Source organism: Neomonachus schauinslandi, chromosome 5 (genome assembly GCF_002201575.2).
Source record: "Neomonachus schauinslandi chromosome 5, ASM220157v2, whole genome shotgun sequence".
Lineage (NCBI taxonomy): Eukaryota > Metazoa > Chordata > Mammalia > Carnivora > Phocidae > Neomonachus > Neomonachus schauinslandi.
The window spans coordinates 160,698,995-160,714,399 of record NC_058407.1 but is presented as its reverse complement, the minus strand read 5'-3'; the positions used below and the strand labels follow the sequence as shown (position 1 = coordinate 160,714,399).

At 37.8% G+C, this 15,405-nt stretch overlaps 1 protein-coding gene across 1 annotated transcript in view; it reads left to right on the top strand.

Annotated features, from left to right (window-relative positions):
- The window catches only part of SEPTIN14 (septin 14), a 42,520-nt gene that overhangs the window by 18,556 nt on the left and 8,559 nt on the right, over positions 1–15,405 (top strand). Inside the window, exon 6 of the mRNA XM_021700440.2 lies at positions 14,108–14,204. Coding sequence (XP_021556115.1) covers positions 14,108–14,204 — 97 coding nt within the window. The remainder of the gene's footprint in view (positions 1–14,107; positions 14,205–15,405) is intronic.

The window sequence follows — 15,405 nt, the reverse complement described above, 5'->3', positions numbered from 1 at the left end:
TAATGCCCATCCCCCAGTTACCCCATCCCCCCACCCACCTCCCCTCCAGCAACCCTGTTTGTTTCCTATAGTTAAGAGTCTCATGGTTTGTTTCCATTTCTGATTTTGTCTTATTTTATTTTTCCTTCCCTTCCCCTCTGTTTATCTGTTTTGTTTCTTGAATTCTACATGAGTGAAATCATATGCTATTTGTCTTTCTCTGGCTGACTTATTTTGCTTAGCATAATACCCTCTATTTCCTTCCATGTCATTGCAAATGTTAAGATTTCATTTTTTGATGGCTGAGTAACATTCAGCCATCAAGACAGTAAGGTACTGTCTCTCTCTCTCTCTCTCTCTCTCTCTCTCTCTCTCTCTCTATATATATATATATATATATATATATATATATATATATATCACACCTTCTCTATCCATTCATCATTCAGTGGACATTCAATGGACATTTGGGCTCTCTTCATAGTTTGGCTATTGTTGATAATGCTGCTACAAAACATTGGGGTGTACGTACCCCTTCAAATCAGTATTTCTGTATCCTTTGGGTACATACCTAGTAGTGTAATTACTGGATCTTAGGGCAGTTCTATTTTTAACTTTTTGAGGGAACCTCCATACAGTTCTCCAGAATGACTGCACCAGTTTGCATTTCCATCAATGGTGCAAGAAGGTTCCCCTTTCTCCACATCCTTGTCAACACCTCTTGTTTCTTGTGTTGTTAATTTTAGCCATTCTGGCAGGTGTGAGGTGGTATATCATCATGGTTTTGATTTGCATTTCCCTGATGATAACTTACGTTGAGCATCTTTTCATGTGCCTGTTAGTCATTTGTATGTTCTTTGGAAAAGTGTCTATTTTTGTCTTCTGTCCAGTTCTTTTTTTTTTTTTTTTTTTTAAAGATTTTATTTATTTATTTGACAGACAAATAGCGAGAGCAGGAACACAAGCCGGGGGAGTGGGAGAGGGAGAAGCAGGCTTCCCGTGGAGCAGGGAGCCCGATGCGGGGCTCGATCCCAGGACCCTGGGATCATGACCTGAGCTGAAGGCAGACGCTTAACGACTGAGCCACCCAGGCGCCCCTGTCTTCTGTCCAGTTCTTAACTGGATTATTTGTTTTTTGGTTGTTGAATTTGATAAGTACTTTATAGGTTTTGGATACTAACCCTTTATCAGATATGTCATTTGCAAATATCTTCTCCCATTCCATTGGTTGCCTTTTAGTTTTGTTGATGGTTTCCTTTGCTGTGCAGAAGCTTTTTATCTTGATAAAGTCTCAATAATTCACTTTTGCTTTTGTTTCCCTTGCCTCAGGCGATGTGTCTAATAAGAAGTTGCAAGGCTGAGGTCAAAGAGGTTTCTGCCTGTGTTCTCCTCTAGGATTTTGATGGATTCCTGTCTCACATTTAAGTCTTTCATCCATTTTTAATTTATTTTTGTTTTATGGTGTAAGAAAGTGGTCTGGTTTCATCCTTTTGCATGTTGCTTCCCAGTTTTCCCGGCACCGTTGTTGAAGAGACTGTCTTTTTCCCTTTGGATATTCTTTCCTGCTTTATTGAAGATTAGTTGACCATAGATTTGAGGGTCCATTTCTGGGTTCTCTGTTCTGTTCCATTGATCTATATGTCTGTTTTTGTTTCAGTACCATATTGTCTTTTTTTTTTTTTTTAAGATTTTACTTATTTATTTGACAGAGAGAGAACACCAGCAAGGGGAGCTGCAGAGGGAGAGGGTGAAACAGGCTCCCCACTGAGCATGGAGCCTGATGCAGGGCTTGAACCCAGGACCCTGGCATCATGACCTAAGCTGAAGGCAGACGCTTAACTGACTGAGCAACCCAGGCACCCCAGTACCTTACTGTCTTGATGGCTACAGCTTTGTAATGTAGCTTAAAATCCAGAATCGTGATGCCTTCAGTTTTGTTTTTCTTTTTCACAATTGTTTGGCTATTTGGGGTCTTTTCTTGTTCTGTACAAATTATAGGATTGGTTGTTCTAGTTCTGTGAAAAACGCTGGTAGTATTTTGATAGAGATTGCATTAAATGTGTAGATTGCTTTGGGTAGTATCGAAATTTTAACAATGTTTGTTCTTCAAAACCATGATCACAGAATGTTTTTCCATTTATTTGTGTCCTCTTTCACTTCTTTCATAAGTGTCCTATTGTTTTCAGAGTATAGATTTTTTACTTCTTTAGTTAGATATATTCCTCGGTATCTTACCATTTTTGGTGCAATTGCAAATGGGATTGATTCCTTGGTTTCTTTATCTGCTGCTTCATTAGTGGTGTATACAAATGTAACAGATTTAAGAGGAAGATGGCAGAGGAGTAGGGGGCCCTAATTTTGTCTGGCCTCTGGAATTCATCTAAATAGCTATCAAATCTTTCTGAACATCTGTGAACTCAACTGGAGATCTAAGAAAAGAATTGCTGCAATTCTACAAATAGAGAACCAACTACTTTTTGCAAGGAATCCCAGGCCGTATATCAAGATAAACCATGGGGGCAGAGGGAGGGAACCTCCATAAGCCGGCTACTGGAAAGTGATATAGCAGTAGACTGCAAAATCAAAACTTTTAGATGTCTGCTCCAGTGAGGGATGTTCCTGTCTGAGGCACTCAGGTGGCAAAGTGGGCAGAACCCTAGGTGGAACAGTGTGGTCTCAGGATCCCTGAGGTCACAAAAAGAATGGGGGTGCCTGAGTGCTGCAGAGTTCCCAAACATTGGAGTAGGGAAGCTGACTGCAAACAGAGAGCCCAGGAATGGGCTTTGAGCTGTGTTGCCATAAACCATGAACCTTGGCCGGTCAGGCAACCACTCTCCAAGCAGGGGCCCAACAAGAGGCAGAACCGTGGCAAGACTCCTCTCTATCCCCCAGGGGGGAGTGGTGAGAGTGCATGCCACAGGAGTCTGTAAAGTTTGGAGACTCAAAATGGGGTCAGGAGCCTGAGATAAAAATGCTTGGTCGCAGGTTGGGTGAACACAGAGTGTAGATGGAAACCAGGGAGACAAGAGTGATTGACTGATTTTCTGTGAAGACTCACTGAAGAGGTGGGGGGTGCAATATTTCAGATCCCCAGCTGGAGATTGGGAGACTGCAATTTTGATTTTCATCCTCTAAAGTGGTGGAGAAAGCTTTCAGGGAACAAAAGCCACGTAGAGCAATCTGAAGGCATTCACAACGAGCCTGGCCTCCTGGCAAGGGTGGTGCGATTCTGATGGGGCAAAGACACCTGAGAATCAGCACAACAGAACCCTCCACCAGAAGATCAGCAGGAACATCCTAATACCAAGTGTTTTTTAAAATTTTTTGTTTTTTTCATTAAAAAATATATTGTTATTTTTATTATTTAAAATTTTTTATTATGTTCAATTATCAAACATATAGTACATCAAAAATATTGATGTAGTGTTCAGTGATTCAAGAGTTGGGTATAACACCCAGTGCTCATCACACACGTGCCTAATATCTATCACCCAGTTACCTGATCCCCCACCTCCCTCCCTTCTGTAACCCTCAGTTTGGTTCCCAGGGTCCAGAGTCTCTCATGGTTTGTCTCCCTCTCTGATTTCTTTCCATTCAGTATTCCCTCCCTTTCCCTGTTGTCCTCCATGCTATTCCTTATATTCCACATATGATGAAACCATATGATAATTGTCTTTCTCTGCTTGACTTATTTCACTTAACATAATCCCCTTCAGTTCTATGTCGATGCAAATGGTAGGTATTCATCCTTTCTGATGGCTGAGTAATATTCCATTGTATATATGAACTGCATCTTCTTTATCCATTCATCTGTTGAAGGGCATCTTGGCTCCTTCCACAGTTTGGCCATCGTAGACATTGCTGCTATGAACATTGGGGAGCATGTGCCCTTCTTTTCACTACATCTGTATTTTTGGGGTAAATAACTAGTTGTGCAATTGCTGAGTAGTAGGGTAGCTCTATTTTTAATGTCTAGAGTCACCTCCATACTGTTTTCCAGAGTAGCTGTACCAGCTTACACCAACAGTGCAAGAGGGTTCCCCTTTCTCCATATCCTGGCCAACACTTGTTTACTGTCTTGTTAGTTTTTGTGATTCTAACTGGTGTAAGGTGGTATCTCATTGTGGTTTTGGTTTGTATTTCCCTGATGGCTAGTGTTGTTGAACATTTTTTCATGTGTCTGTTAGCCATTTGTATGTCTTCTTTGGAGAAGTGTCTGTTCATGTCTTCTGCCCATTTTTTGACTGGATTATTTGCTTTTTGGGTGTTGAGTTTGAGAAGTTCTTTATAGATCTTGGATGCCAGCCCTTTATCTGATATGTCATTTGCAAATATCTTCTCCCATTCTGTGGGTTGCCTCTTAGTTTTGTTGACTGTTTCCTTTGCTGTGCAAAGGCTTTTTATCTTGATGAAATCCCAATAGTTCATTTTTGCTTTTGTTTCCCTTGCCTTTAGAGACATGTCTTGAAAGAAGTTGCTGTGGTCAATGTTAAAGGGGTTGCTGCCTATGTTCTCCATTAGGATTTTGATGGATTCCTGTCTCACTTTGAGGTCTTTCAGCCATTTTTAATTTATCTTTGTGTATGGTGTAAGAGAATGGTCTAGTTTCATTCTTCTGCATGTGGCTGTCCAACTTTCCCAACACCATTTGTTGAAGAGACTTTTTTTCCATTGGATATTCATTCCTGATTTGTTGAAGATTAGTTGACCACAGAGTTGAGGGTCCATTTCTGGAGACTCTACTCTGTTCCATTGATCTATGTGTCTGTTTTTGTGCCAATACCATGCTGCCTTGATCACAGCTTTGTAATATAGCTTTAAGTCAAGCATTGTGATACCCCCAGCTTTGGTTTTCTTTTTCAACAATCCCCTGGCAATTCGGGGTTTTTCTGATTCCATACAAATTATAGGATTGTTTGTTCCAACTCCGTGAAAAATGCCAATGGTATTTTGATGGGGATGGCACTGAAAGTGTAGATTACTCTGGGCAGCATAGATATTTTCACAATGTTTATTCTTCCAATCCATGAGCATGGAATGTTTTTCCATCTCTTTGTGTCTTCCTCAGTTTCTTTCATAAGTGTTCTGTGATTTCTAGAATATAGATCTTTTACCTCTTTGGTTAGGTTTATTCCTAGGTATCTTATGGTTTTTGGTGCTATTGTAAATGGGGTTGATTTTTTAAAATTTCTGTTTCTTCAGTCTCATTATTAGTGCATAGAAATGCAACTAATTTCTGTGCATTGATTTTGTATCCTGCCATGTTGCTGAATTGCTGTATGAGTTCTAGTAATTTGGGGGTGGAGCCTTTTGGGTTTTTCACATAAAGTATCATGTCATCTGTGAAAAGAGAGAGTTTGACTTCTTCTTTGCCAATTTGAATGCCTTTTATTTATTTTTGTTGTTTTATTGCTGTTGCTAGGACTTCTAGTACTATGTTGAATAATAGTGGTGAGAGTGGGCATCCCTGTCATGTTCCTGACCTTAAGAGAAAAGCTCTCATTTTTTCCCTATTGAGAATGATATTCACTGTGGGCTTTTCATAGATGGATTTATGATATTAAGGTATGTTCCCTCTATCCCTATACTTTGAAGAGTTTTAATCAATAAAGGATGCTGTATTTTGTCAAATGCTTTTTCTGCATCAATTGAGAGGATTGTATGGTTCTTGTCTTTTCTTTTATTAATGTGCTCTATCACATTGATTGATTTCTGAATGTTGAACCACTCTTGCATCCCAGGAATAAATCCCACTTGGTCATGCTGAATAATCCTTTCAATGTACTGTTGGATCCTATTGGCTAGTGTCTTGGTGAGTATTTTGGCTCCATGCTCATCAGAGATATTGGTTGTAATTCTCCTTTTTGATGGGGTCTTTGTCTTGTTTGGGAATCAAGTTAATGCTGGCCTCATAGAACAAGTTTGGAAGTTTTCCTTCCATTTCTATTTTTTGGAACAGCTTCAGTAGAATAGGTATGATTTCTTCTTTAAATGTTTCATTCTTTAAATGAATTCCCCTGGGAAGCCATCTGGCCCTGGACTCTTGTTTTTTGGGAGATTTCTGATTTCTGCTTCAATTTCCTTGCTGGTTACTTGTCTGTTCAGATGTTCTACCTCTTCCTGTTTCAGTCTTGGTAGTTTATTTATTTATTTATTTATAATTTTTTTTAACGATTTTATTTATTTATTTGAGAGAGAGAGACTGAGAGAGAGAGAGCATGAAAGGGGGGAGGGTCAGAGGGAGAAGCAGACTCCCTGCTGAGCAGGGAGCCTGATGCGGGACTCGATCCAGGGACTCCAGGATCATGACCTGAGCCGAAGGCAGTCGCTTAACCAACTGAGCCACCCAGGCGCCCTCAGTCTTGGTAGTTTATAAGTTTCCAGGAAAGCATCCATTTTTTCCAGATTGCATAGCTTTTGGCATATACCTGATGGTAATAAGTTCTAATAATTGTCTCTATTTCCTTGGTACTGGTTGTAATTTCTCCCCTTTCATTCATGATTTTATTAATCTGGGTCCATTCACTTTTCTTTTGGGTAAGTCTGGACAGATGTTTATTGATCTTATTCATTCTTTCAACAAACCAATTTCTAGTTTCATTGATCACTTCTACTATTCTTCTAGTTTCTATTTCATTGATTTCTGCTCTAATCTTTATTATTTCTCTTTTCCTGCTTGGTTTAGGCTTTATTTGCTGTTCTTTCTCCGGATCCTTTAGTTGTAAGATTAGCTTGTGCATTTGGGATATTTCTACTTTTTTGAGAGAGGCATGGATGGCTATGTACTTCCCTCTAAGGACCGCCTTTGCAGTATACCCTAGGTTCTGAGCCAATGTGTTTTCATTTTCATTGGTTTGCATGAATTGTTTAAGTTCCTCTTTAATTTCCTGGTTGACCCATCCATTCTTTAGCAGGATGCTTTTTAACCTCCAAGCGTTTGCATTCCTTCCAAATTTTTCCTTGTGGTTGAGTTCCAGTTTCAAAGCACTTTGGTCTGAAAATATGCAGGGAATAACCCCCATCTTTTGGTACTGATTTGTGAGCCAGTATATGATCTATTCTGGAGAAAGTTCCATGTGCATTAGAGAAGAATGAGTATTCTGTTGTTTTAGGGTGGAATGTTCTGTATATATCTATGATGATGTCTCTTACTATTAATGTATTATTATCAATATGATTCTTTATTTTTGTTATTAGTTGGCTTATGTAGTTGCTGCTCCCGTTGGGGGCATAGATATTTACAATCGTTAGACTTTCTTGTTGGATAGGCCCTTTAAGTATGATATAGTGTCCCCCTACATCTCTTACTACAGTATTTGGTTTAAAATCTAATTAGTCTGTTATGAGAATTGCTACCTCAGCTTTTTTGAATGCCATTACCATGATAAATGGTTCTCCATCCCCTCACTTTCAGTCTGGATGTGTCTTTAGGTTCAAAATGAGTCTCTTGTAGACAGCATATGGATGGGTCCTGCTTTTTTCTCCAATCTGAAACCCTGTGCCATTTCATGGGTGCATTTAGGCTGTTCACTTTGAGAGTAACTTTTGAAAGATATGAATTTAGTGCATTGGTATTGCCTGTAAAGTCCCTGTTTCTATAGATTGTCTGTGTTAATTTCTGGTGCATATTACTCTTGGGATCTTTCTTCTTTTATAGAATCCCCCTTAATGTTTCTTGCAGGGCTGGCTTGGTGGTCACATATTCTTTCAGTTTCTGCTGGTCCTGGAAGCTCTTTGTCTCTCTGTCCATTCTGAATGACAGCCTTGCTGGATAAAGTATTCTTGGCTGCATGTTCTTCTCATTTAGTATCTGAATATGTCTTGCCAGCCATTTCTGGCTTACCAGGTCTCTGTGGATAGGTCTGATGTTATTCTGATGTTCCTCCCTCTCTACACAAGAAATCTCTTCCCCCTAGCTGCTCTCAGGATAGGCTTCCTTGGCTCTAAGATTTATAAGCTTCACTATTATATGTCATATATCATATATATACATAATATATATGATATATTTTTATTGGTTTTGGAGGGGTCCTCTCTGCCTCTTAGACACAAATGCTTGTTTCCAGATTAGGGAAGTTCTCAGCTATGATTTGCTCAGTTACACCTCTGGCCCTCTCTCTCTCCACCCTCTTAGGGATACTAATAATTCTGACATTGGAATGTTCATTGTGTCATTGATCTCTCTAAGTCTATTTCCATGGGCTACTAGTGCCTATCCCTATCTTCCTCAGCTTCTTTCCTTTCTATCAGCTTATCTTCTAGATCTCTAATCTGTTCTTCTGCCTCACCCTGGCTGTTAGAGTATCCAGTTTAGACTGCATCTCGTTCATAACATTTTTAATTTCGGCCTGATTAGATCTCATTTCTGCCCTTAGAGATTCTATATTGTCACTAATGCTTTTCTTCAGCCTAGCTATTGACTTCATGATTGCTATCCTGAAGTCTGTCTCTGCCATCGTGCGTATATCTATATCCATTAGTTCTGTGGCAAAGGACATTGTCTCTGGTTTTTTCTTTGTTGGGAGTTCCTCCTCCTCCTCATTATGTTGAGGGATCATTGAGGGAATGGACACAGTCCAAAATATCAACCATGCCCCAAGCAAAATGCTCCGTAGAAAAAATCTGAAGTGGTCGAACACTACCACAGATACACCACTGAAGCCAAGATGATCCAAATCAATAAGATGAAAGAAAAAAGAAGAGAGAGGAAAAAAAGAGGGGGAGGTGGGGAGAGAGATTATAATCTCTCAGGGTGGACACAGCAGGGTAATGCTCTGTTGCTTATACTACCATGTGGCGTCTCTGTAAGCAGGGCTCCCTCCCCTCCACAGTCCTCAAAGTTCTTATCTCCCCTAAATCCACTCCGCACCTCCTACCTTCCAGAGGTGCTTGCTTTTCTACTTGTAGACTTGCAGTTTTGTTCTTTCAGGCCTCTGATTTCTTGGGTGTTCAGACTGTTTTGATAATTATCTAGCTGTGTCCAAGGGATGAGGCAAGCTTAGGATCCCCCATTCCTCTGTCATCTTAACTCCTCCTCAAATCATATTTGAAAGGTAAACCCTGTAGTTAGACTTAAATTTCAATTCTACCTTCTGTATTTAAAAGTGATAGCATGCTTAGAACAAACTATTCTAAAATTTGTATGGAGCCACAAAAGACCCCAAATAGTCAAAATAATGTTGAAAAGAAATGCAAAGCTGGAGGCATCACATTTCCAGACTTCAAGCTATATTACAGAACTGTAATCATCAAGACATGATGGTGCTGGCACATAAACAAACACATAGATCAATGGAACAGAATAGAGAACCCAGAAAAGTACTCTCAACTCTATGGTCAACTAACCTTTGACAAAGCAGGAAAGAATATCTAATAGAAAAAAGACAATCTTTCAACAAATGGTGTTGGGAAAGTTGGACAGCTACATGCAGGAGAATGAAACTGGACTACTTACACCATACACAAAAATAAATTCAGGAGTGCCTGTATGGCTCAGTCTGTTGAGCATCTGCCTTTGGCTCAGGTCATGATCCCAGAGTCTTGGGATTGAGCCCTGCATCAAGCTCCTGACTCGGCAGGGAGTCTGCCTCTCCCTCTCCTACTCCCCTTGCTTGTGCTCTGTCTCTCTCTCTTTATGTCAAATAAGTAAGTAAAATCTTTTTAAAAATTCAAAATGGAGGGGTGCCTGGGTGGCTCAGTCGTTAAGCATCTGCCTTCGGCTCAGGTCATGATCCCGGGGTCCTGGGATCGAGCCCCACATCGGGGCTTGGCGGGAAGCCTGCTTCTCCCTCTCTCCCTCCGAGATAAATAAAATAAAATCTTTAAAAAAAAAATTCAAAATGGGTGAAAGACCTAAATGTGACACAGGAATCCATCAAAATCCTAGAGGAGAACACAAGTAGCAACCTCTTTCACCTCGTCCCCAGGAACTTCTTCCTAGACATGTCTCCAAAGGCAAAGGAAACAAAAGCAAAAATGAACTTTTGGGACTTCATCAGGATAAAAAGCTTCTGCACAGCAAAGGAAACAACAAAACTAAAAGGCAACCTATGGAATGGGAGAAGATATTTGCAAATGACATATCAGATAAAGGGCTAATATCAAAAATCTATAAAGAACTTATCAAATGCAACAGCCAAAAACCAAATAATCCAGTCATGAAATGGGCAGAAGACATGAACAGACATTTCTCCAGAGAAGATATACAAATGTCCAACAGGCACATGAAAAAATGCTGAACATCACTCGGCATCAGGGAAATACAAATCAAAACCACAATGAGATACCACCTCACACTAGTCAGAACGGATAGAATTAACAAGTCAGGAAACAACAGATGTGACTCTTAACTATATGGAATGAACTGAGGGTTGCTGGAGCCAAGAAACAGACTCTTTTTTTTTTTTAATTTATTTATTTGACAGATAGAGACACAGCAAGAGAGGGAACACAAGCAGGGGGAGTGGGAGAGGGAGAAGCAGGCTTCCCACTGAGCAGGGAGCCCGATGCGCGGCTCGATCCCAGGACTCTGGGATCATGACCTGAGCCGAAGGCAGACGCTTAACAACTGAGCCACCCAGGTGCCCCAAGAAACAGACTCTTAACTATTTGATAACAAACTGATGGTTATCAGAGGGGAGGTGGGTTGGGGGATGGGTTAATTTGGGTGATGGGGCAATTTGGTGATGGGCATTAAGGAGGGCACTTGATATAATGAGCACTGAGTGTTACATGCAACTGATGAATCACCGAATTCTCTCCCTGAAACTAATAATACATTATATGTTAACTAACTTGAATTTAAACAAAACAGAACAAACCAAAAAAACCCATATCACCCTATCCACAAATATGAGTCAAGAATTCATAAGATAAAAGGATGTAAAGTATGACACCATATATTTAAAATGTGGTGAGGGGGAATAGAAATTTGGTTCTTTTAAGATGGGTTCAAACTTAAATGACCATCAACTTAATATAAGCTACTATACACATAAGATATTATATATAAAACTAATGGTAAAAAAAATAAAAAATCTAAAATAGATAGTAAAAAGAAAAAGAAATAGAAGAATAACACTAGAGAAAAACATTAAACCATAAGGGAAGAATACAAGAGAAGGAGGAAGGATGAGAGAACTATAAAAACAACTGTAAAACAATAACTGGTAATAAGTACTTATTATCATTAATCACTCTAAAGGTAAATGTTTTAAATAATCCAAAGACAGAATTACTGGACGTATAAAAAAGCAAGACCAGATGAATGGATAAAGAAGCTGTGGTCCATATATACAATGGAATATTACTCAGCCATCAGAAAGGAGGAATACCCAAATTTTACATCAACATGGAGGGGACGGGAGGAGATTATGCTAAGTGAAATAAGTCAAGCTGAGAAAGTCAATTATCATATGGTTTCACTTATATGTGGAACATAAGGAATAGCATGGAGGACATTAGGAGAAGGAAGGGAAAAACGAAGAGGGGGAATCGGAGGGAGAGAGGAACCATGAGAGACCATGGACATGAGAAACAAACTGAGGGTTTTAGAGGGGAGGGGGGTGGGGGGATGGGTTAGTCAGGTGATGGGTATTAAGGAGGGCATGTACTGCATGGAGCACTGAGTGTTATATGAAAACAATGAATCGTGGATCACCACATCAAAAACTAATGATGTATTGTATGGTGACTAACATAACATAATAAAATTAAATTAAATTTAAAAAATAATAAAATGGTTAAAATGGCAAAAAAAAAAAAAGCAAGACCCATGTATTGTCTATAAGAGATTCACTTCAGACCTAAAGACACACACAGATTAAAAGTGAAGGTATGAAAAAACATTTAAGTTGTAAATGGAGGGGTGCCTGGGTGGCTCAGCTGTTAAGTATCTGCCTTCGGCTCAGGTCATGATCCCAGGGTCCTGGGACCAAGCCCCGCATCGGGCTCCCTGCTCCACAGGAAGCCTGCTTCTCCCTATCCCACTCCCCCTGCTTGTGTCTCTCTCTGTCAAATAATTAAATAAAATCTTTAATAAAAGATGTAAAGGAAACAAAAAGAAAACTGGAATATAAGAAGCAAAATAGGGAAAACAGTATGTAAATTCCTCAGAAAGTTAAAAATAGAGCTATCCTATGATCCAGTAGTTGCACTATTTGGTATTTACCCCCAACATTTAAAAAAAAAAAAAAACCACACCCTAATTCAAAGGGATACATGCACCTGTATGTTTATAGCAGCATTATTTACAATAGCCAAATTATGGAAGCAGCCCACTTGTCCATCAATAGATGAATGGATAAAGAAGATGTGGTTCATATATACAATGGAATATTATTCAGCCATAAGAAGAATGAAATCTTGCTATTTGCCATGACATGGATAGAGCTAGAGAGTATAATGCCAAGGGAAGTAAGTTAGCCAGAGAAAGACATATACCATATGATTTCACTCATATGTGGAATTTAAGAAACAAGACAAATGAGTAAAGGAAAAAGAGAGAGAGAGAGAAGCCAAGAAACAGACTCTTAACTATTTGATAACAAACTGATGGTTATCAGAGGGGAGATGGGTTGGGGGATGGGTTAAATAGGTGATGGGGATTAGGGAGTGCATTGTGATGAGCACCAAGTGTTGTATGGAGGTGTTGAATCACTACATTGTACACCTGAAATTAATATTACGCTATATGTTAACTAACTGAAACTTAAATAAAAACTTTAAAAAAGAGTAAAACTATTTAAAAAATCCACAGGATCTTATACAATTTCTATCTTCCCTGAGCCTGTTAACTTATGTATACTATGGGATCACTGATACGACTATTGAGGCTTCTTGTAAAACTTCTAGCAAAGTCCCTGATACACGGTGTCTAGATATAACAAATAAGTACTAATTCTGTTTCTTCCATTTTCTTTTGTTATTTTTCATACACTATTTATTTTAAGATTTCACAAACTAGTTTTCTGAATTGAAAAGCTGAGTAATGTAAGATTTTTATTTATTCTTCCGTGTTATATTTTCTTTAGATTTTGTCTTAAAGATTTTGACCTCTCTAATTTTACCTCTAGGGATTCATAGGGAATATTTTTTTAACCAAAATTAATAAATTAAATACTGTTAATTATTAAATATTTAAAATGATGCTTAATAATTTTTATCATTGACACTTCTTGTATATCAACCCTTCTATTCAGTCTATGTAACTTCTGACAGATCATGAATTTATCTTGCATATTTCTGCTGTCTTTACATCCTGCTCAAAACCTTATTTTACCTATGATTATTCTTCTTATCATCTTCCCCAATCTCCCTTGGGTTACACATTAATTTTCAGATCCCTCTGACTCTCACCTCCCAGAGTGACCCTTTAATTTTATTTAGAATTCACTGAGATGTATAGAGTATATTTATTAGTATACTCTAATTGTATACCCATTAACTAATTATTATAGTTTTTTTCTTTTTTTTTTAAGATTTTATTTATTTGACAGAGAGAGACACAGTGAGAGAGGGAACACAAGCAGGGAGAGTGGGAGAGGGAGAAGCAGGCTTCCCACGGAGCAGGGAGCCCCATGTGGGACTCAATCCTAGGACCATGGGATCATGACCTGAGCGGAAGGAAGAAGCTTAATGACTGAGCCACCCAGGCGCCCCTATAATTTTTTCTTAATATTTTCCATTTTAACTTGTATACTGGAGTTAAAAGTGGTTTACATATTATTTCCTCAACATGTTTGTATTTCAGGGTAAAGATAATGTGAAAAAATTTGTATCTAGTAAAAATATTTTTTATTTGTATTCCCCATAGCAGAACCCCTTGCTTTAGGCTCTACTCAGTAGATAGTTTTAAGTTGTGTGCATGGCCTGATGATAATGCTTGCAAAAATTAATTTGCACATATTTACTACTAAGTCTTAAAATCTGAGACAGGGTAGATGCCTTGTTTGAATAAACTTATTATGATATTCTTCTCTCTATCGATTCCCATAACAGAAATAAGTAACATAATAAAAAAAAATAAAAATCTAATTTGTTTTTCTCCCTAAAAAAAAAGAAAGAAAGAAAGAACAGAGTAGGCCATGTTGTTATAAGGGAACATAATTAAAGTTGTTCTTACTTTTAGGGACAATTACCTTTTGCTGTAGTAGGGAGTATGGATGAAGTGAAAGTTGGAAAAAGAATGGTCAGAGGCCGTCAGTACCCTTGGGGAGTTTTACAAGGTAAATGTGATAAAAGTGAGCAGGCTTGCTTTGGAAAGTGTGTGTGTGTGTGTGTGTGTATTCTTATAGTCTTAAAATATTTTAACTTGAGTCAATGTTGGTAATTGTTGCTAAACAGTAAATTAAGGGTTACTAATAAAGAGCACAAATTATTTTCCATTTAAGCAAATTCTTACTTTGACTATAATTCATTCTCCTAAGAGTTTGCTAGGTGGTGCTTTAGACAAAAATTCACAGAGGTTTGGTAGAACCTCCTCATTTACCCCAATCTGACATATGCATAGTATCTCTATATGCATAAATAATTACATTCAGAATGTTGGAAAGTGCTTTGAACAAAAAAACTTTGAGCAACATTAAAGCATAAATACTAGTGTTAAAACCTGTTACATAAATTAATTACTACTTAATTTATAGGGCATTTTTAAGTGCTCACTAGACAAAAAAATGGTTAACTATTTTTAAAATAAAGAAATGTAATTTACCTTTAGAAAAATTATGCTTAAATATTTATATTAGTTATCTAACATTGTGATGAGTTGAAATACTCTAACAGGCAGTCATGTATTCTCTGGTTTATATAGTTGTAATACAAATTACTGGGGATTGGATTATTTCCACTTGTGCTAGTTTCCAAAATGTTGTTTTATTAATTGATATATTAAAAATTAAATTTATGAAACACAAAATAATATATTTTAATGAATATTAAATTTGGTTACAATATCATGCACAATAAAATATATATAGTTCTCAGTAGTCTGGATATGACAAACACAGGAGAGAGCCATGTAAATTTATTGATTGATTTTAAATATTAACTAATTTGGTTTCATAAATATGGGGTATAAATAGTATTTGAGAACTAAAACATGCATAATTTTAATGCCTTCATGATAGCAGGATTAATGAAATTATTTACTTTAGTGAAATTATATTACATTCTTTGTTAGTGCTCTGTGAAATACCTTGGGAGCAGTTTGTAAAATACTAACAATTATTAACAAAAAACTATGCCATACACTAATATAACATGTTAATTCACCGTTTCCTATTTATATTTTGGCCAATAAATTAAAGCAAATTTCCTGATCCAAAAATAAACTCTGTCTATAATAGATATGTACCATATAATCATAGTTACAATTACAAAGAATTAGATCTATTAATTATGACAATCTCTTAGCTGTTATTTTAAATG